The 21496-nt window shown below is 41.4% G+C and overlaps 1 protein-coding gene and 1 long non-coding RNA gene across 6 annotated transcripts in view; one reads left to right on the top strand and one right to left on the bottom strand.

Moving 5' to 3' along the window:
• The window catches only part of Cfap44 (cilia and flagella associated protein 44), an 86228-nt gene that overhangs the window by 29083 nt on the left and 35649 nt on the right, over positions 1 to 21496 (top strand). For 3 of the 4 annotated variants that reach the window (XR_015632837.1, XR_015632838.1, NM_001134590.2), the window contains exons 16-24: positions 850 to 1008; positions 1988 to 2242; positions 9437 to 9582; positions 11400 to 11670; positions 12931 to 12986; positions 13159 to 13321; positions 14736 to 14866; positions 16303 to 16499; positions 19326 to 19500. Coding sequence is in view for 2 of the 4 variants with exons in the window: in NM_001134590.2 (NP_001128062.2) it covers positions 850 to 1008; positions 1988 to 2242; positions 9437 to 9582; positions 11400 to 11670; positions 12931 to 12986; positions 13159 to 13321; positions 14736 to 14866; positions 16303 to 16499; positions 19326 to 19500 (1553 nt within the window). In the remaining 2 variants the exon portion in view is untranslated. The remainder of the gene's footprint in view (positions 1 to 849; positions 1009 to 1987; positions 2243 to 9436; positions 9583 to 11399; positions 11671 to 12930; positions 12987 to 13158; positions 13322 to 14735; positions 14867 to 16302; positions 16500 to 19325; positions 19501 to 21496) is intronic. The other variant, XM_087576688.1, reaches the window with a different exon arrangement.
• LOC120095657 (uncharacterized) lies at positions 8720 to 10124 on the bottom strand. Of its 2 annotated transcripts, XR_015633446.1 has the most exons (4): positions 9829 to 10124; positions 9611 to 9687; positions 9414 to 9508; positions 8720 to 9082 (listed from the first exon to the last, which is right to left on the bottom strand). It is a non-coding gene; the product is annotated as an uncharacterized LOC120095657 (long non-coding RNA). The 2 variants fall into 2 exon arrangements; XR_015633447.1 differs by lacking the exon at positions 9414 to 9508 and having other exon boundaries at positions 8828 to 9082.

The raw sequence follows: 21496 nt of genomic DNA, 5'->3' as shown, positions 1-21496 counted from the left end.
TGGCGGTTCTTGCAGTCTCTTGGCAAGATTTTTGCACTTGAAAATTTGTATTTACCTGTGTGACTTGGTAACTGACGAGCTCTCCCTTTGGAGGAAAAGTCTATAATGGGAGTGAGGATAGTTCTTCTTACAACTCCATCTCCAGCATGTCACAAAATGCTGAGTACATGGTAGATAAATATCAAATTACACCAAGACGGTGATTTCCCAGATGTGCTTTTTGGTGCAAAAGAGAATTCTGTGCTGACAAAGCAGTCTGGGGTCTGCTGTATGTGAGTGGAAGTCGAAGCTTCCTGAAGCACTCTTATGGAGAGAAGAGAAGAGGAAAGAAGAGAGAGTCCTTGGAGCACCACATTTAAACGTAAACTTAGGAAGACAGGATGAATTGTCACCAGTGACCGAGCCGAGCAGATGCCACAGATACCTTCCTCAGCGTTTTTAGCTAGACCATTTTACCCTTTGGGCTAATGGGTTTCACAACCATGCGTTTGGCTATGGAGATAAGTCATGGCATCTTTAACGGAAACAAATGAAAATCTAACTTTAGTCATCAGGTTATCGATGAGTAATTACATGAGAATAACTAATACTAATGACACGATAATCCTATGTGACTAGGCCTGTGGGGTATCTGCCTTTTTTTTTTTTCCTTTTCTTTTTTTCGGAGCTGGGGACCGAACCCAGGGCCTTGCGCTTGCTAGGCAAGCGCTCTACCACTGAGCTAAATCCCCAACCCCGGGTATCTGCCTTTTAAAATGATTGCAATAATTCTCTCTGGCCTTGAACTTGTAAAAATTTGCCTACACGTAAGTGACATGCATCATCTTTCTTTTCTTTTTTCTTTTTTAGCCTGAAAGCACTTTATTGATCATCTGTGGGAACGGCTATATTCTCGAATGTCTATGCCCAACCATTAAGGATGTAGATGATCAGAACCTTGTCACGTTTGCTATCCCGGACATGTTAGTCAGATGCTTCCATTTCTCGAGTGTCAAATCTAAGATTTTGGTATGAGATCTTATCTCCTTTCCTTTCTTCCATTTGGAGATGCAATATCCTATAAGAGATTCTTGGAGAATACATATAGAATAGACCCTGGCCTGCAGGAGCTTATACTCTGCTAAGGAGGTGGCTAACCGCAGCCGGAGGCAGTAGTGGATAGATAACTAAAATCCAAGTACAAAGAAAGAAACCTCAGGGAGTGAAGGGGAGTGGTGCTGCTGATGGAGGGATGAGGGGGATTAAAAAATGGGGTCCTGGAGGTGACACCTTATACTCAAAAGATGGGAAGATGTCTGAGAGAATGAGAGGAAGAGAGTGTTAATGATGCTGGAGACCAGCCCTAGGGCCACCACCATTTACACAGTTCTCACGTTTCACGACAAAAGAATGGCTGGTTGAAACGGCTGCATACAGTTTGTAGAAGCGACAGGAGCACAGTGAAGGTCTCTTTAGAAGCGGGCCAAGACACATCAGTTTGAGTCACTGATCTTCTGTGAAAAGAGGAGGGCGTGAAGAGATCATAGAAGCCGGGAGGGTAGTTCTCAGGGGTGAACGGAAGGGGCTACCAGTGTTGGGGGACTCTACATTGGACAGCTGGTGATATCGAGTGCCTACGTCACAGGGTCATGGGAGCCAGAAACAAGCTACACCATTGGCTATTTTAGACCGTGTGGTTCCAAGGTTGCCGGTGGTAGGCTCTGAGGGGTAAATCAATACTTCCCTTCTCTTGCAGGAAAGGGTGGTCAATGGTCAAATAATTTCAATGAAATGGGTGGGTATCAAGGAGATTAAACGGAAATGATGCTCGTCACCAAGATTTGAATTTTAATGATAAAAATGTATTCCCAAAGGGTAAATTATGTAACTATAGGGAACGGTGGAGTTTCTAGAACCCGTCTTCCTTCCGCAATCTTTGTCATGCTCTCACACAAAATAACCCGTTTTAAAAATGCTTACTTATTATCTTTTTCTTTAAAAAAAAAAGAGATATATGGAAGTACAAAGGAGAGAAAAACAAAAGGAGTTGAGGGAGAAGGAAAGGGAAGAAAGGAAGAGGAAGCTGATGGAAGAGAAGGAAGCCCTTGGAGAACAGGAAATACAGGAGGAGGAGGAGGAGGCCAGTGAGGAAGAGGAAGAGGAAGAGGAGGAGGAGCCGCTGCCTGAGATCTTCACCCCACCCACACCCTCTCCTATCCTCTGCGGCTTTTACTCAGTGCCAGGGAAGTTCTGGGTGTCCTTGGTGAGTAAGGATCCCGTACCCAGGTCAGGTTGTGGTCGCTATTTTTTTTTCACCGCGTTCATTCACATACATACACTGAGAACTTAGTTTTACACCAGTGACATAGCCGTAAGTTTTAATACATTCATTTTTTTTAATACACCATCTTAACATCTATTTTAAATACGTCTGACTTTTGTATCCGTTGTCCTTCAAGGCCACACTCACCTGTTCAGGAAGACCAAAGCGGGGACAGATCAAGAGTAGAGAGGGTCAAAGGTCAAACGAGTCCTCTTCACCTGAGACAGTTTTTTTGTTTGTTCATTTGTTTGTCTGTTGTCGTTTTAAGTTTGAAAGCAACAGGTTTCGTGGCAGGACTGTGCAGTTAGAATCTGCCAACATCCAGGCCGTGTGGCATATGGGAGACTAGGAATCTATGTGTTTGCCTCATTCTACCTCAATCAGAATCCAGACTTAGCAAATAAGGAAGAAGAGCAAATAGACCTTACAGAGAAAGAGGAAGTGTCACAATGTGTCACATGTCTTCCACTTAGGTACCATAGAATCTTCTCCAAAATTTTCTCAATATAATGCAAAGCAACATAGATGTTACAGTTTTCACTTCTGAATGTACACACACACACACACACACACACACACACACACACACACCCCATCTCCAGTTGAGGTTTTATTTTCAACTGTGATTATTACACTGCCAGCCTTAGTGGTTGCTTCGCTGTGCCTTTGGCCTGTTGACCTTTGTCCCCTCCTCCTGGCTCCTAGGGTCTCATGCATGCTAGGCATACACTCTTATCACCAATACACATACTCTCTCTCTCTCTCTCTCTCTCTCTCTCTCTCTCTCTCTCACTTTTCCAGCTCCCTTTGATATCTTTTATTTAAAAAATTAATATTGTAAAATAGACATTGTAATTCAGAAAACTCCAGAGTATGACCTAGCCCCTCCCCACTTCCTTCCTTTCTTTCTTTTTTTTTAAAAGATTTATTTATTTCATGTATATGATTACACTATAACTATCACACACCAGAAGAGGGCATTGGATCCCATTACAGATGGTTGTGAGCCACCATGTGGTTGCTGGAAATTGAACTCAGGACCTTGGGAAGAACAATCAGTGTTCTTAACCACTGAGCCATCTCTCCAGCCCCCTCCCCACTTTCTTAACTAAGCTAATTTTATCTAACAACTTTAAATATTATGTATCTACCCACACATGTCAAGGATTTATCTCTTCCTGACTTCTCTCTTCAACATCAACCCTGGGTATCCTCTTTGCCAACTGTATTTAGCACTTCAAAATGAACATGCCCACCAAAACTTATTTCTAGTGCTGAGAATTGGACCCAGAACTTCATACATTCTAAGCAGATGCTCTCTCACTGAGCTGCACCCACAGATCCCAAAATAGGACTTTTAAAGTCCATTTAAAGCCAGTAAACATGATCCATTTCCATCACAATAATGAGGTGAATTGTCCATTCACTTACAAGGCCAAACTCCCAAGAGTTACCAAGGATTCTTCCACTTTTCTTGATCTTTTGATACCTTTAGCAAACGTGTCTTCATAAACAACCAGCACATGGGTAGGATTTATTTAGATCCTGTAGGATAATCTTTCTCTTTCATAAAAACAATATGATGTCCACTTACATTTAATATAATTACTGCCCTATTTTCGCTTACACCTCCCACCTTACTAATTATTTCTATTTGTTATGTCAACTCTATATTCCTTTTTTTCTTTCCTTATCCAGTGGAAGCTTGGGCAGATTTCCCTCCTCTATATGGTTATTATTTATACCTTCTTTTGCTATCCCTAAGGATCACAATATACATTTGACTTATAGTTTTATATAAATCTATTATTATACTAATTACAGAGGGAAAAATCTTAGAAAGCTTTAACATAAGATATAACAGAGATAACTTTACTCTGTCATGTATTTTTATTTATTAGTATATGCATGTATGTATGTACATGTGTGTATATATGCATCTATCTATCCATCCATCCATCCATCCATCCATCCATCCATCCATCCATTCATCCATCCATCTCTCTTGTCTTAGTTAGGGTTTTACTGCTGTGAACAGACACCATGACCAAGGCAACTCTTCTAAGGATAACATTTAATTGGGGCTGGCTTACACGTTCAGAGGTTCAGTTCATTATCATCAGGTGGGAACATGGCTGCATCCAGGCAGGTGTGGTGCAGGAGGAGTTGAGAGTTCAACACCTTCATCTGAAGACTGACTTCCAAGCAGCTAGTCTACTAGGGAGAGGATCTTAAGACCATGCCCATAGTGACACACCCACTCCAACAAGGCCACACCTCCTAATAGTGCCACTCCCTGGGCCAAGCATGTACAAACCAATCACACTGTCTGTCTGTCTATCACCTGTCTTTCACTGTACTTTTGATATGTGAATGAGTGTGGCTCTACATGTACCACAGTGCTGAAGGGGATGAGAGGAGAGAGTTTGGGAGTCAGTTCTGCCCTTCTACTTTGTTCAGGCAGCATCTCTTGTTTTTACCATTCCCTTGTACTCCAGGTTAGGTGGCCTCAGTTGACTTTCTTGTGTCTTCCTCCCTGTACAAGTGCCGGGATTGCAGATATGAGCTATCACAACTGTCTTTTTGTGCGTTCTAGGGATTGGTCTTCAGTCAAGGATCATCAGTCTTGCATAGCAAGTGCTTCCATCCATTGAGCCATCTTGCCAGCTTGTGTCTTATATTTATATGTTTCTGTTCCCAGAAAATAATTCATTATTGTTTTCAATTGCCAATACTTTTTGTTTCTTTCCTCTTGTTATTATTCATGTCTACATCTCTTTTTTGAAAAAGTAGTTTTAACATTTTTTAAGAATAGGTTTGCTGATGATAAATTCTCTCTCTCTCTCTCTCTCTCTCTCTCTCTCTCTCTCCCTCCCTCCCTCCCTCCCTCCTTCCCTCCCTCCCTCCCTTCCTCCTTCCCTCCCTTCCTCTGGCTTAAACTCTCTGTCTTAGTTAGGGTCTTACTGCTCTGAACAGACACCATGACCAATGTAAGTTCTGTAAAGGACATTTAATTGGGGCTGGCTTACAGGCTCAGAGGTTCAGTCCATTATCATCAAGGTGGGAGCATGGCAGTATCGCAGCATCCAGGCAGACATGGTGCAGGAGGAGCTGAGTTTACATCCTTACCCAAAGGAAGCCAGGAACAGACTGAGCATCCCCAGGCAGCCAGGAGGAGGGTCTCCAAGTCCACCCCACAGTGACGCACTTCCTCCAACAAGGCCACACCTTTTAATAGTGCCACTCCTTGGGGCAAGCATATGCAAACCGTCACACTCTTGTTGCCCCCCCCAACAAGGCTTTAATGTTACGTTTTTCAAAATCATCTTTCACTCAATCAGTTCCATATCAGTCAGTTTGTCTGTCTGTCTGTCTGTCTGTCTGTCTGTCTGTCTGTCTGTCTGTCTGTCTGTGTCTATGTAAAACCACTGCTGGAACTCTAATTTTAAAAATGTGACAAAATATATACTGTCTTAACCATTTCAATTGTAGAGTTAAGTGGTCATAAATCTATTTGCAATGTCACACAATAATTACCGCTGCCCACCTCTATAACCTCTTTTTACCTGTAACATAGAAAATCTTTTGTTGAAAATAAAAATTTTAATTCAATATATTCTTATCACAGGTTTCCTCTCCCTCATCTCCTCCCAGACCCTCTCTACCTCCTGACTCTTTCAACTCTGTACCTTCTTTCTCTTCCTCTCTTAAGAAAAGAAACAGTCAAATTAAACGATAACTTAAAACAGCAAAAAACAAAGAAAAAGCACAAGAAGTAAGTGCACGCGCGCGCACAAACACACACACACACACACACACACACACACACACACACACACACCCAACCTATAAAAATACCAAATTAGAAACACAATGTACAAGGAAAATACCAGGAAAGCTAAAACATGCCTAGACAATACAACAGGAAATGAAGTATTTATAACATCCTTGGGTTCGCTTGTGTTGTCCATCTACTGCTGGGCATGGGGACTGCCCCTAAGTGTGGTTTGTGTACCAAGTGGGACTCCATTGGGGAACCTAGTTTTTCCTTTGTGAGTGGGTGTCATTTGGAGATAGCCTCTTGATTAGTAGTGAGAGTTTTTGTAACACAGATACTTAATTCCCATCACCCAGCAGTTCCCCATTCTTCTTTTCCTCCAACCTCTGACAGCCGTCAGTCTACTCCCTGTCTCTATGACTTTTGCTTCTTTCTCATGTCATGGCCTTTGCAGCCAGAACATCATAATATTCTCCAGGTTCATCCATTCCGCGGAGTATGTCAGAATATCTTTCCTTTTCAAAGCTTGATATTACTGGATTGTAAGTACTTAACTACATTTTTGCTTATCCATTCAAGTACCGGCAAACATGTAGATCATGCCTACCCTTTGACTGATGGGAATACTGCTTCTCACACATGGGGTTTCAAATATCTCTTTGAGATTCTGCTTCTGGAGAATTACTGGACCATGTGATAATGCTACTCTATTTATTTCTTCCAGAACTATCCAGTTTTCCACAGCAGGCACACCATTTCACGCGAACAACAAGAGCACAAAAGGGTTATAATTTCTCCACATTCTTACATAGACTGGCTAATTTTTATTTTTGACTGTAGTCATCCCAAGATTTGTGAACATGGCGTCCCACTATAGCTCTGGAACTGCATTTCCTCAGTCACTGGTGGTGCAGAATGTCTTTTCCTGTGGTCCTTCGACATTTGTATTGCTTCACTGAAAAACAATCTACTCAAGTCTTTTCCTATGTTGGCTAGGGCTAGGGCTAGGGCTAGGGCTGGGGCTAGGGCTGGGGCTGGGGCTGGGGCTGGGGCTGGGGCTGGGGCTGGGCTGGGGCTGGGGCTGGGGCTGGGGCTGGGGCTAGGGCTAGGGCTAAATTTAAGGAGTGGTTGTTATTAGGTTTTGGTTCTCATTTGTGTTTAGTTTCTGTTAAATTGTTCTATTACATTTTTTAATTTCTTTTCTAAGTACTTTGTTCTTATGTATGTAATTGATACATATATGTGTGGGTGTGTGCAAGAGTATATACCCATGTGTAAGATCCTGAGGAGGCCAGAAGCAGAGATCAGATCTGGAATTATTGCATTGTTTTGAACCAACCAACCAACCTGTGTGCTATGAACCAAACTTGAGTCCTTTGGAAAAGTAACAAGCTCACAACTTAATGGCTAAGCCATCTCTGCAGACCCTACGAGTTTAATATCTATCTTCAAGTCTGGTATTTCCACTTTTCTATTATTTACTTGTTAATATACTTATAAATTTTTCTACAGGGCCTCCAACTTCCTTTAGCATGTTGATTAGAGTCGTTCTGACATACACCTTAAGAACGTTCCTATTGATAAGGCTTGTCGTTCTGTCGCACTGTTTGCTCTGTCCTTTCTTCTGTTTCTATCAAATCTTGTTTTCCTAGCACACCTAGTTATTTTTTGTTGAGCCCTAGACATTTTGTGTGAGAGTTACCCTGACTCTGGGTGTGTTACTATTGCCTCCTAAAGATTTCTCTTTGCTTCTAGAAAGCAGGTAGCAAGCATAAACCACTTTAATCCAGTCAGAGATGAGACGTGATGTGCAATCAGGCTTTACTTCCTGAGAAGGCCGTTTTACTTCCGGTTCACACACACAGCTAGAATATAACATGATTTCTCTTTGAAAAATTAAACTATGTTCTCTGCTAACTTTATGTATCTACAGAATGCATTTTGATGATACCCACTCAGTGCTACCTCCCTGAAATGCCCACAGCCATGCCTCCTCCACGAGTCAGCAATTTCCCCTCTCTCCTTCCTGTCTGCCACCTGTCACACTCGCTCTGCCCCCTCTTCCACAGCTGAACACACAGAACTATTTGAGCACATTAACTACTCACTGCCCACTGTAAAAAGAGCTTCTCTGACCAAGTACAAAGTAACACAAGCCTCTGGGCATTCACAATACCTAGAGAGCAGTCCGACAACGTGAAGTGAAGTAAGCAGTTTCCTCCCCACTGGGTCCCTCTCACCTCCTTCGCAGTGGGACTCTAGGGTTTCAGTTGAGTCCAGGGAAAGTCTGTGTACAATGTCCTCTTCCTCCTCTTCGGGATGCAGTAAGTCCCAGATGCTGCCAGGGGACTTGCTCAGCTTCTTGTCTCTATACCCATCCCTACTTTGTCTGCTCGCCTGCCCCGCGCCAGGCTTACTCCTAATTTTCACTCGCTGCTCCCAGCTCTCCCTGCTTGGGTGACTCCCAAAGCTTTCCAACACGAGTTGTGTTATTGTTTTTCCTGATTATCCCCAGTGGGCAACTTTAACCCAAACAATCCAGTCTGCCATTGCTCAGAGCAAAACCCTAATTTTCTAATTCCAGGCCGACCATTTTCTTACTTTCTCTATGTTATTTACGTGTAGGTGCCCAGACATTTAGTCCACTTCCTTTATTTATGGTCCCATCCATACAGAGAAAGAAAACAAGTTAGAACAATGTAGCTGGTATAAATTATTAATAATTTATACCACTATTAATTATTATTAATAATTTATTTACTCCTCACTGTGTAGTGACATACTTCCCCCCTAAATTGTCTTTCCTAGAAAAAAATTTTTTAAAGATTTATTCATTTATTATATATAAGTACACTGTAGCTGTTTTCAGACACACCAGAAGAGGGCATCGGATCTCTTTACAGATGGTTGTAAGCCACCATGTGGTTGCTGGGAATTGAACTCAGGACCTCTGGAAGAGCAGTCGGGGCTCTTAACCGCTGAGCCATCTCTCCAGCCCTTTCCTGGAAAATTAATAGTGTTTAAAGTTACCCCAAACTGAAAAGTAATTGTGAAAACAATGACCAACAAAGCCTATTGTTTTAAGATACTGTTTATGCAGAATATCACTTCAAATCATAAATTACCATTAATTTGATTCTCAGAGGCAAAATTTCTCTTGTGCTGATTTCTGAAGTAGAAGCTAATCATCGTTCTAATTACATAATTGCATATTAATGGGTAATGGAGATGCTTTATATAAATAATATTTACTGTTAACCATCCAAACCCACTGCCCCCCAAAAAGACCCTCAAAGAATGAGACTTGTACTGGGTACTGAGTTCACAAATCACCTTTTGTGCTTTTTGTCTTCCAGGGCAACTATGATTCTGGTTTTCTATATCACTGTCAGTTTCCGCCACATCTCGTTAAAGATGATTTTCAAAAACTGGAAAATGAACCATTTGATTTCCGAATTCTTGAGAATACAGATGACAACCCCATCAGAACAATCACTTTCAGGTGAAGAAAACTTTACCAAGGATCTTACCATTGTCTGTGTTTCTGCGCATCCCAGACGCCTTGCCTCTTTCCCCCTTGCAAAACAAATCTTCCTGACAAAAACACCTGAAGAACAGAAGGGTTTATTTTAGCTCACATCGAAGGTGCAGTCAGTCAAGGCAACAGGATGACACCACATCTGAAATGAGAAAGGGGAGAGCTTTGAGTACAAACGAGTGTCAGTCTGCTTTTGTCTTTTATACACACCAGAATCCCCTGCTCTGAGAATGGTCCTGCCCACAATTACACTGGGTGCTTCCTTATCCATTAAAGTAATTGAGATAATCCAGTACAGGCATTTCCTAACGCTGTCTCCACAGAGATACTAGACCCTAGCAAGCTGACAACAGTAACAGTCATAACTGGAATTGTTACTTTTTAAAGATCTAGTCAAGTGAAAGGAAATGCCTTCAACTAATCAAATGAGCAAATAAAATTGAAGCTAGGACTCGTCTTGAATTTTTATTTAAACCCTGCAGGTTTTGTGTCAGGCAGGTGGTGTGGTGTGGCAGTTTCTGTTTACCACATAAATCTGTCTTCATTTGCATACAAAGATGTGATTTCATGGTAAGCTAACCAAGGACTAGGCTTACAGTGACTCTAAAGAAATGCTAAACTGAACTGACATCCATTTACTAAGTGAGAACCGAACACAGATGCCAGTCCTTTCTCTGAGGCCTGGAGGCTACCTCAGACTGTCAGAGCAGCTCTCCCTGCCTCTCTCTCTGTTGTATTAGTTTACTAGAGCTACTGCTGTGACAAAAACACCTCCTGAAGTGTGGCTTAAACAGCAGGAACTTACATTCTTATGCTCTGAAGAGCACAGTTCCAAGTTTGTGGCGATGACAAACGCAGTTTCTCATGCAGTCTTTCCGTGGCTTTCTCCAGAATCCCTTATTGTTGTTGAGCCTTCTCTTGGCTGTTCCTATGTGCAAACTCTCCCTAGTGTCTCTCTATGGCTTAATCGTCTTCTTTTACAAGGGTACCAGCCAGACTGGATTAGGACTTCTTACACTCTCGTTTTTTAGCTTACTGACCTCTTTACAAGTCCTTAACTTGCAGTATAAGTTACACTCCGGAGTATGGCCTGTAAGACTTGGGCATCTGTGTTTTGGTAATATGCAACTTCGTTCTTAACATCATCGTCATTTACGATTAAACATTATTTGGCTGAGAGATGGCTCAGTGGGTAAAGATACCTGTGGCCAAGCTTGACGACCAGAGTTCAGTGCCTCAGACTCACACTCAGACAAAGGAAAATCAATCCTTCTAGTTGTTCTCTGACCCTCAAAAACAGCTAAATAATGAATATGCCATGCCCATCCCAGCTTGGGTCTGAGAACACTGACGGGGGAATATTGAGGGAGTACAGAAAGGACAGATACACAGATACTCATACAGTGAAGAGGGGATCAAGTGGGGTTCTCTAATGCTACCTTGGAACATAAGCATGTTTACTAGGTGGATAGGGCTCATTGGCCATCAGTGTCAGGCTATGAATACCTCGGTGAGGAAGGCACAGGTCTAGCTTTCATATACATTGATGAGTCCCTTGTAATACTCATCTCGAGCCTGGCCAGTGTGGATAAGAACTTTGCCAACTTCCCATGGGTCAATTGGCCTTGTAGTCTTCAAAAGGCCATACTCATGTCAAAATACATACTCACACAGAATTTCACTCATTCTGGGTTTCCTTCACCCGCTACATGAAAAGGGAAAAAAATTAAACATTATTTTACAGGTTAGGAGAATAATATTTTACTCTTTTTGTCTCATAGTAGTAACTATACTATGATGTTCTGCGGAATGAAAAATGGAGCAATTCGAACATATTTCCTAAGTGAGAACGACCCCTTCCTGATCAGTTTGCAGGACTACTGGCATTTCAACGTGCATGACAATAATTATGGATCTGTTAAAAGTATCTTTCCTAGTTTTGATGACCAGTACTTGGTGACTGCCGGAGAAGATGGTAATATCTTTGTTTTTGACATTTTTTCTGAATTTATTATTCAGAAAGAGGCCAAAGCCCACGTGCCATCTCCCAGGGTAAGCAGTTAACTGATTGATCAACTAATAGTAACAGCGGACTTTACTTTACAATAAAGTGATGATGTACTGTTAAAGTCTTTCAATATAGAGAATAAGTTATATTAACCTCATAATGTAATCTTACTGTAATCTATAATATCCGTAACCTATAACTTACAATCTCATCTTCCTGCGACACCATAAACTCGACATTCTGGAGCTTCTGTATCAAATATTAATGGCACTGAACTCTTATTTTTATTAAAATATTACAGCTCTTCACATTTAAAAAGACTGCACCAGGATTTCTTTATCAATCCCTCGCTTAGCCAAAGTTTCCTTTCCTTCTTCAAAACAGACAATATTTTTCAGATCTATGTTTTGTCATTATTTACTTGTTAATATACTCTAATAGACTTCTAAATTTTTCTACAGGGCCTCCAACTTCCTTTAGCATGTTGATCAGAGTCGTTCTGACATACATCTTAAGAATCTATTGATATTAGTTCCTATTAGTTCAAAGTTCCTATTGATCAGGCTTGTCGTTCTGTCGCACTGTTTGCTCTGTCCTTTCTTCTAACTGTTTCTATCAAATCTTGTTCTCCTAGCACACCTAGTTATTTTTTGCTGAACCCTAGACATTTTATGTGAAAAACTTGAGAGTTACCCTGATTCTTGGTGTGTGACTATTACCTCCTAAAGATTTCTCTTTGCTTCTAGAAAGCAGGTAGCAAGCATAAACCACTTTAATCCAGTCAGAGATGAGACGTGATGTGCAATCAGGCTTTACTTCCTGAGAAGGCCGTTTTACTTCCGGTTCACACACACAGCTATCATGGTTTCTCTTTGCAAAAATTAAACTATGTTCTCTGCTAACTTTATGTATTTATTTAATGCATTTGATCATATCCACTCACCACTACCTCCCTGAAATGCCCCCCATTGTCCTCTACCCAATTTCCCTTTCAACATCATATCCTTTTTTAAATATTGTTATCAATAGAACCTTAAGTCCAGTTAGTGCTGCCCATACCCACATGGGTGTGGGGACATCCACTGGGACATGGCAGCATGCCACCCACCAAGTCCACAGAGGAGAGTCACTCTCCCTCCCCCAGCAGCCAGGAATTGCCAGTAACTCCTCTACTGAGGGCGAGGCCTTGGGGGCCCCTCCTCCATCCATGATGGAATTTTGACTAGCTTGGTCTTTGCAGGTTTTGTGTAGGTAACCTGACCATAGTTGCTGAAAACAGATGTTTTTTTTTCCTCTTTCAACAGTATGGGATTGAAGCAGAGGTCGCTCCAGAAGACATTGACGATCCCAAAGCCTACAGGTATGAAAAATTACCATAGCTGTTGATCAGGCCTGAGTTTTTATCAAACCGACCTGAGCCTTTGCAGACGCTGAGCAAGCCAAATGAATTTCCAAGTGACTGAACACCAATTTTCTCTCATGCCATTTCTGTCCCTGGAATGATGGCTCTTGTTTCACATGTCTGCTTTCAGTATTGAGAATGCCAGGAGGAAACGAGAGCATGATAAGTTAATGAAGAAGGTAGAAGAACTAAAAGCTCAGAAGAGACAACAAATCAAAATTCTGAGGAATGAGTTTTGGAAGCTGTTAGCACTGAATAAAGAGTTACCAAAGCATATGCAGTTCCATCGAACTGTGAGTCTAAATGAAGGATTTTTACTTTAGCCTGCTATTTCTGGATTGGGATTACTGTTTGCCAACCACGCTATGGGGAAATCGTGTGTCCTGGCTAGTTTCCATTGTCAGCTTTACACAGCCTAGAGTCATCTGGTGGAGTTTCAGCTGAGGGGTTTCCCAGACCCAGGCGGATCTGTGCCACATCTGTCAGGGACTTTGTTTTGATGTTGACTGAAGAAAGACACCGCAGCCTACTGTGGGCAGACACCACCATCCCTAAGCAGGTGGTCTTAGGAGATAGAAGGAAACTGGGTGACTGTGAAGGAGAGGGCCAGCAACAAGCAACCTTCCCCTGTGCCTCCTGCTTTCCTCCCTACTTGAGTGCCTTCCCTGTCTTTATCCTTAATGATCAATAACCTGAAAGTGAAGTAAATAATCCAGTCCCATCCCCCAAGTTGCTTCTGGTTGTAGTGTTTGTCAAAGCATCGGAAAAGGCAAACCAGGACATCATCATTAAATCTTCTTTTACCTGCAATGTATTTGCATCACCTCAAGGGCTATAAAACTTAACCCAGTTGGGATGGAAGCCACTGAGCCTATGCAACACAAAGTTGACCGCTGGACTTGGCTACCTCTATGATGTGCTCTTTCTGTATTCAGTAACAAAATAAAAAACGAGAGTTGAAATCTGGCTTATCTGCTGGGAGGGAACATGAATCGTTTGACTCTCTGTTGATTCATTTCAAATAGAAAACTCACGCCAGGACTAAATCACAAAGCTACAGTATAGCTGTAGTTATGGGGACAGTCACAAAAGTATTTAAGTCAATTTTATATTCATTTCTTTTGTGATTTTACCGTAAAACTAAATATGCCCGCTAATAATTGGGCTATGTTGTTTTTTTCTTTCTGGGACATTTTATGTTCATGAGTGTTTTTGCCTGCATGTATACATGTGCATCGTGTGCATGTCTAATGTTCATAGAGGCCAGAAGAGGGTTTCAGTTCCCTGCAGCTGGGGTTACAGATAATTGTAAGTCAAGATGTGAATGCTAGGAACCAAATCCAGGTTCTCTGAAAAAGCAGTAAACAAACTCTTAACCATGAAGCCATCTCTCCAGCCCCTTCATTTCATTTTCAACTATTTCCTAAACAGAGTTATTGTTAAAAGTCTAGCAGAGTGCCTAAAGAAATGGCTTAGTCCGTATAAGAATTTTAATTTAATCTCTAATAGTCTCATAGAAGAAGGCATGGCGGACTGTGCTTCTAATACCAATGCTGGGGAGACAGAGACAGGCTACCCTGGCCCAACTGGCAAGCTCCAGGTCCCAGTGAGAGACTGTCACACTCACCCACGCACACGAACGTGCACGTAATATAATTTAAAAACAAAATAAGAACCTTTGATGATAAGAATCCTCCTTACCTGCAGGAATTCAACATCGATGCTAAAATTCACGCTGAGATCCACAAGAAAACAAGTATCAAAATCGAGCAAGTGGAAAAGGAACTGGCTTGGGAAAAGCAGAAGTACGAGCTCGGCCTGAAGAAGGTCCAGGACAGGTGTGTCTGCCGCGCACGTTCAGATGTCCGAAAGCACACTTGTGATAGGCTGGTGCGCTGTGGTGCCCATGGCCAGAGGAGCCATCTTGTGAAGTGCCCAGGGAGTGAGGCGGGAGTGAGGTACCCCTCAAGCAACTCCTCCTGCCCACGGTGTCTTCCTGTGCTCATCCCTTCTAGTTATATGTTGGGAATTTGGGTGACCATTAGATTTTCTAAATTTACGATGCCTATTTGGTTTCTCTTTTGACAAACTGTTTTATGCCAAAGTAAATCACATCTATGAAGGCGTCCATGTTTTAGACACCCCAAGTCAAACATGGTTAGAAGACGGATAGTAAGAGATAGCCTGCTTCTGTCTAGGCACCTTCACCTACCAGTTTGTCTTCCCAGGAGAAACGCCTTTTTGTTCTTTATGGAGGTTTGATTTATAGACAGGGGAGTACACACCTTCGTAGACAGCCCAATCAATACTTTCATTAATGCTCGTCAGTTCATGCATGCATGGTTTCTATTAAGATGGAGAACATTTATATCACACCAGGTCCCCCATGGCTCCTTTCAGCTAATACCTTTCTCTGGTGTGCAGTCTTCATTGCTATAGATCATTTCTGTCGGTGGGTTTGGTTTTTCTTTTCTTTTTTTTTTTTGCATCTAGCTTCTCTCATTCACATATGTCTAAGATTGTGTATAATGATCATGCAGCTGTCTTTCTTCTTCTTATAGATTTATTTTATTTTTAAGTGTGTGTGTGTGTGTGTGTGTGTGTGTGTCCATGGAGACCAGAAGAAGAGGGCACTGGATCCCAGGAAGTTGTTAGTTATGAGAGTTGCTAAGTGTTCAGGTCCAGTTCTTGCAAGTATTCTTAGCCTCTGAGTCATTAAACACATGTTTATGAACACATGCACACACATGACAGTCACACAGACCACAGAGTTTAAGAAACTGTGTTTAAATATCCCAGTGAAGTAAAGTTCCTTAAATCTTTGGTGAGTAAGTGTTCATTTTTTTCCCTTCCTTTTAGCTTAGGAATCCCGTACTTATACACAGATATTTACATTTTATATAATTTATGTATTTTCATTCATTCTTACACAATGCATATGACTCATTGTCAACAGTGCATAGAGCAGTAGATAACACATATTCAGAGTTTGTTATGATTTGTTTTCCATTAAACTGGAGCCCAACTATAAGTTGTCCCTTAGCACATATTAGCAAAATTTGGTGGTATATTGACTAATAATGGAATGTTTACTGGTTTCACTAGAATTAATTTTTTATTACTTTTCAATCAAGTGCAACCCAACTTTCATAGCACTCCGATGGCAAAGGATGGTTAAATTTTGAGCAGTGCATAAACATATTGGCATAATGTGATCACTGCAAAATGATCAAAATATCAACTATTGCAAATACCTATTCTATTTTTTTTTCAGATTTCGTGAACCATTGGAAAGTGACACCGTTGTGGTTTACGCCATCCAGAGTGACCACCAGATAGCCTCCTATAGGCTGGTGAAGCCCTCTAAGTATTCCAAGTTAAAACGTCCAAGTCAGACTGACAGAAGACCTAGCAAAATGGAGAGGTTCGAAAAGGAAGGGCCTGGCAAGAGGGAGAGCCAACGAGATACAGGTGGGCGTCCGGACGACAGGAGGCTTTAAGTCCATATCAGTAAGGTTTCCCAACAGACTTGACTTTTCATAGAACAGGACTTAGACCCGCTCTGGTGTCTGGAGCTCAATTTGTCTTTCCCCTTCCATGATCTTCCTCCTTGGAATAGGTTATCTTGCAAGTCAGAGCTGTGTGGTAATGCTAAGACTAGATGCAGGCGCACTCCCCCAAATGCACTGTACCTGTTTTCTTATTGGATTGCTGCTAAATCAAACCCACAGTGGCCGTGTTACTCAGACCGAGGATGAGAACATAGGATGGTGCAGCTTTCCTACCTCCCATATCCAAGTAGCCTCTGATATAGAGTATCCCCCAGGTTCTGTTCCTTTCCATATTCCTGGTTCTCTCCCTGAAGCACATAAAGCTAAAACACTGTATTTCCAACTGTTTTCCAAAAACATATAAACAGAATGCAGGTGTGAAGATAGTACCTAACCTCTTCCCTCAGCCCCCAGCCCGCCCCTAGCCCCAGCCCGGCAGCCTGTTTCCTCCAGAAGGCTAGCCAAAGGAAGACAAGATCTGGGGAGGAAAATGTGATGTTCATCTGTCGCAGACTGACTTAATTCACAGAACATGACCACCTCCAGTTGCAGCTTTTTTTTTGCAAACAGAATAATTTCATTCTTCTTTATAGCTGGATAAAATTCAGTTGTGTATTTATAGCACGTTTTGTTTTGATCTCTACTTTTGTGAGCTCTGGCTAGCCTCAAACTCACTAGGAGCTGAGGCTGGCCTTCAACATCTGATCCTTCTGCCTCTCCCTCCCAAGGGCTGTGATTATAGACGTGCCCATCACACCTGGCCTATCATTCATTTTAATGTATGTCTAAATGTATATCTTTGTATACACTGAACATGAGTCACTCCTCAACAGACACCTGATCACTGGTAAAACCAATTGCTTTAAAACTGTAGTTTCTATGTGAGGTGCTTCTGATTAATTTTTACACTTTTCCGTTTGTTCTTGAGAATTTCATAAAAGAATATAATAAAATATGATCTCTCACCGAATCATGTCTTTTTTTTTTTAAAAAAAGACCTACTAAATGCAATTAGTGTTGCCCATATATATTTGGATGTGGAGCCATTCACTAGTGCACAGGAATCCTACAGTGGCCTTTTCAGAAAGGGTCTTGTTGTTGTTGTTGTTGTTGTTTTTGATTTTTTTAAGTGGCCACAGCCTGTTTCTCTTGGCCTGAGAAGTGTCAGTTCAAACTCTATGTCAAATGCCCACTCACTCAACCCCATCCTAACGCAGCTTTGCAAACACACTCTCCGGCCGCCGCAATCTTTCCCCGCTCCCACATTATTTAAGCCACTTCGTAAGGAGCTAACATTATTTTTATTTTGCCAACTTCCTTCATATTTGACTATGAAGCTTACTCAGTCTATGCCCTGCCATAACATTTACCCTTTATAAAAATTAAAATCAAAGGATTTCTTACCGCAGTTCGCATTTTTAAATCTCTTACTTTCCGACACTGTATAATTGCAACATTGCCCTTTCTCTTTCCTCTCTTAAACCCCGCACACACACACACCTCCTGTCTGCGTTCAAACTCATGACCTCATCTTTCCATTGTTTCATACACATATGTATACACGTACATAAGTGCAAGCTTCTTGGTTGTCTAATATTCCTTACATGTATGCCTCCGGGGATGACCATTTGGTATTGATAGGCAGTTGCTGTGCTCCTCCCTGTTTTTTTTTTTAAAGATTTATTTATTTTATGTATGTATGTACACTGTAGCTGTCTTCAGACACACCAGCAGAGGACATCAGATCCCATTACAGATGGTTGTGAGCCACCATGTGGTTGCTGGGAATTGAACTCAGGACCTCTGGAAGAGCAGTCAGTGCTCTTAACCGCTGAGCCATCTCTCCAGCCCCCGACTATCCATTCTTAGTTGCCTCTCATTCTTGATGAAACTGGGGACATGTGGCCTTTCCCCCATCCACTTTGGAATGTCCATTGTCCTTGTTCAGCCCAGTCATGTTGCTGACACTCGTAGGAGAAACGGTCTCACAGTGAACTCCCTGATCCTCTGCGTCTCTGTTGTTCTTTGGCAGTGCTCCCTGAGCCTCAGGGACGGGGGCTGGACCATTATTTTGCCAACTTTTTAAATAGAAAATGATTAGCAGCAATAATTGTGCCTGCAATTTCTTTTTTTTTTCTTTTTTTTTTTTTTTGGTTCTTTTTTTCGGAGCTGGGGACCGAACCCAGGACCTTGCGCTTCCTAGGCAAGCGCTCTGTCACTGAGCCAAATCCCCAGCCCCGTGCCTGTGATTTCTATTCTGACTTTGCACTCTAGAAATAGTAGACAACCTAATGAGTGTTCAACTTACTTTTCTGTAACTCTGAAATGGCGTGTAAGCGTACCTGCTCAGCCATTCTATTTTCCATGGCCAGTACAATGTTTTAAAAATTGCCTGAGATACTCAGTATCTTATTGTAAAGTAGGCTTTGAGTGTTGGGTAGGCTAATGTAGATATTCTGAGCATGGTATGCTCAGCTATGATTTTATTCTACGGGCTGGATATCATAAATAAAATTTAAAATCAGTCACTTTCAGTTTAGAGTGGGTTTATCAGGATTTGACCCAGGATCAAAGGTCAAAGAACATCTGTGGTTCGGGGGTTGAATTCATGGTAGTTCCATATTTTATCTGTGTGTGTGTGTGTGTGTGTGTGTGTGTGTGTGTGTGTGTGTGTGTATAGGTTGAAAACAGAACTTGAGAGTTATTTTTCTGTCTTGGAAGTATTAAAAAGTAATTCTTTGTACAGGTGGAAGTCTGAGCCTACAAGAAGAAGTAGTATTGGAAAAAGGGAAGAAAGCTCGGCCTAGAACTTTAAGTGAAATTATGGTAGAAAACCAAATCGAGAAAACAAGGAAACTCGTACAACAAGCCGAGCGGGCTCAGCTTAAGATCCTGCAGCGCAAAAGGGAATGGGAGGAGCTGTGAGTCACGTGCGGCTTATATTCTTACACTCTTAATTTGTGACCCCCAAATTTAACTTCACAAATGCTGTATTTGTTTGACATGGTTGGTACTTAAATGAAGACGTTAAAAAAGAACAGAAAAAAAAAAAAAACAGAAAAGCGCTTGGCTCAGGAACACTGTATGAGACCTTGCTGCAGCAATAGTTCAGTTTCTGTGTGAAACCCTTCTGTCTTTTTTTTTCCTATTCTTTTTCTATTCTACTCTTTTCATCTTGCTGACCTCACTTTGCATTAAAGATTGATTCTGCATTACTAATCCTTTTGCCTTTTATTACTTATTTTTCATTTTATTGTCTGGAACGCACTCTGTTATGGTGGCTGAAAATAATGAGACGAGATACTCTTGTTTATCTCTGGCGTTAGGGAGAATCACTCACTCCATCCTTTAGGATTTTACACTTTTTTTTAATGAAGTTGAATAAATTCTCTTTTATTCCTAACTTTTTTATTCACTCATTTATCAGCAATAACGGGTTGTTATCAAAGCAATGTGGATTTCACAGAAGCTGTTGAGAGCTGTTTACTCCTGTCCCATGACCTGAAGGTGCTCGAGTAGGCTCGCCGTTGTGTCTTTGTACGCCCAGTAGAAGTCATGAGTAAAACCACCCGATTTTGTAGTGTTCCTGAAAGACGACTTCAAATACACATTCAAACCATTTATTATGATAGTACTTTTCAGAGTTCACTTTTTCTCTTGGGTCAATTTTTGAATTTTTTGTCTTTAAGGAATTCATGGATATTTTTTAACCTAGATTGTCGCTGTGCGGTGGCTTTTTTGGTTTTGTTTCCATCACTTGCCTTTAGTTGTGGGGAGTTACTAATTATTACCTTATTTTTCTTGGCTACTCTAGCTTATCATTTACCAATCTTATTAACGTTTTCAGAAACCTAACTTTTGCTCAAAAGTATTAAAATAATTGCCTACTTCCTGCATTTCTGATTTTAAAAATGAGTTCCTTTCTTGTCTTGATTAATTAGGTGTTTCTGTCTCCTTACAATGTACAGTGCATTAGCTTTGATTCCACACCTTTCTTTTCTAGTGTAAACCCATAAACTATACATTTTCTTCTAAGCATGAACTTACCCATGTTTCATAAATTTCATATATGCCAATTGTCACTCAGTACAAAACAAAATTCCAGTGAGTCTTAAGATTTCTTGTCTTGGGGTTGGGGATTTAGCTCAGCGGTAGAGCGCTTGGCCCTGGGTTTGGTCCCCAGCTCTGAAAAAAAAAGAAAAAAAAAGATTTCTTATCTTACATATGTTTCATTTACATGTTTGCTGCTTGATTTTCAAATGTTTAAGATTTAAAAATTAGCTTTTTGGTCAGATTCCTTATTTCATTTCTTATTATCATAGAGAGCAATTACGTTAGGTCTGCCGAAATCTAGGCTATGGTGCTCCATTCTGTCTGGAAGTTCATCGTGTACTTGACTGTGCATTACCGGGTACAGTCCTCTGTGAGGGTAGACTGGGGCAAGGTGGTTGATTCTGTGGTTCAGGTCTCCTAGGGAAGGGTTGCTCTTAACCGGTAGTCAATAGTCATTCAGCTGGTGAACAGTTACTCCCAGACGTGCCTAACTGTCCGCAGTATTCAGCAGCTCCCTGGTTTGTATGTTTCTAATGACCCATCCTATTTCTCATTACATGTGTTTTGATTAGTACTCATCCACGTCATTGAAGACAACCCCATAGATTTCTAACCGTGTTATCTCTTCTAGCTCCATATTCTTTCTGTGAAAGGCCTAGCTACTGTTTCTCTGCCTCCTCAACGGGTGAGATCATTGGGTTATTTTTCGGTCAGTAAGACTCTGAGCTTACTTACTCTGTAACCTAGTAATCTCTGCCAAACAGAAAACCAGGAACTAGAATGACTTCCTTTTAATTCTCCGAGGAGTTGGTTTCCTATTACCCATATTCAATGTCTCGTGACGATGCTTACATGTCTGAGTGT

Source organism: Rattus norvegicus, chromosome 11 (genome assembly GCF_021556685.1).
Source record: "Rattus norvegicus strain SHRSP/BbbUtx chromosome 11, alternate assembly SHRSP_T2T, whole genome shotgun sequence".
NCBI classification, from domain to species: Eukaryota; Metazoa; Chordata; class Mammalia; order Rodentia; family Muridae; genus Rattus; species Rattus norvegicus.
The sequence above is the reverse complement of the archived record's forward strand: the minus strand, read 5'-3'. Positions and strand labels throughout refer to the sequence as shown.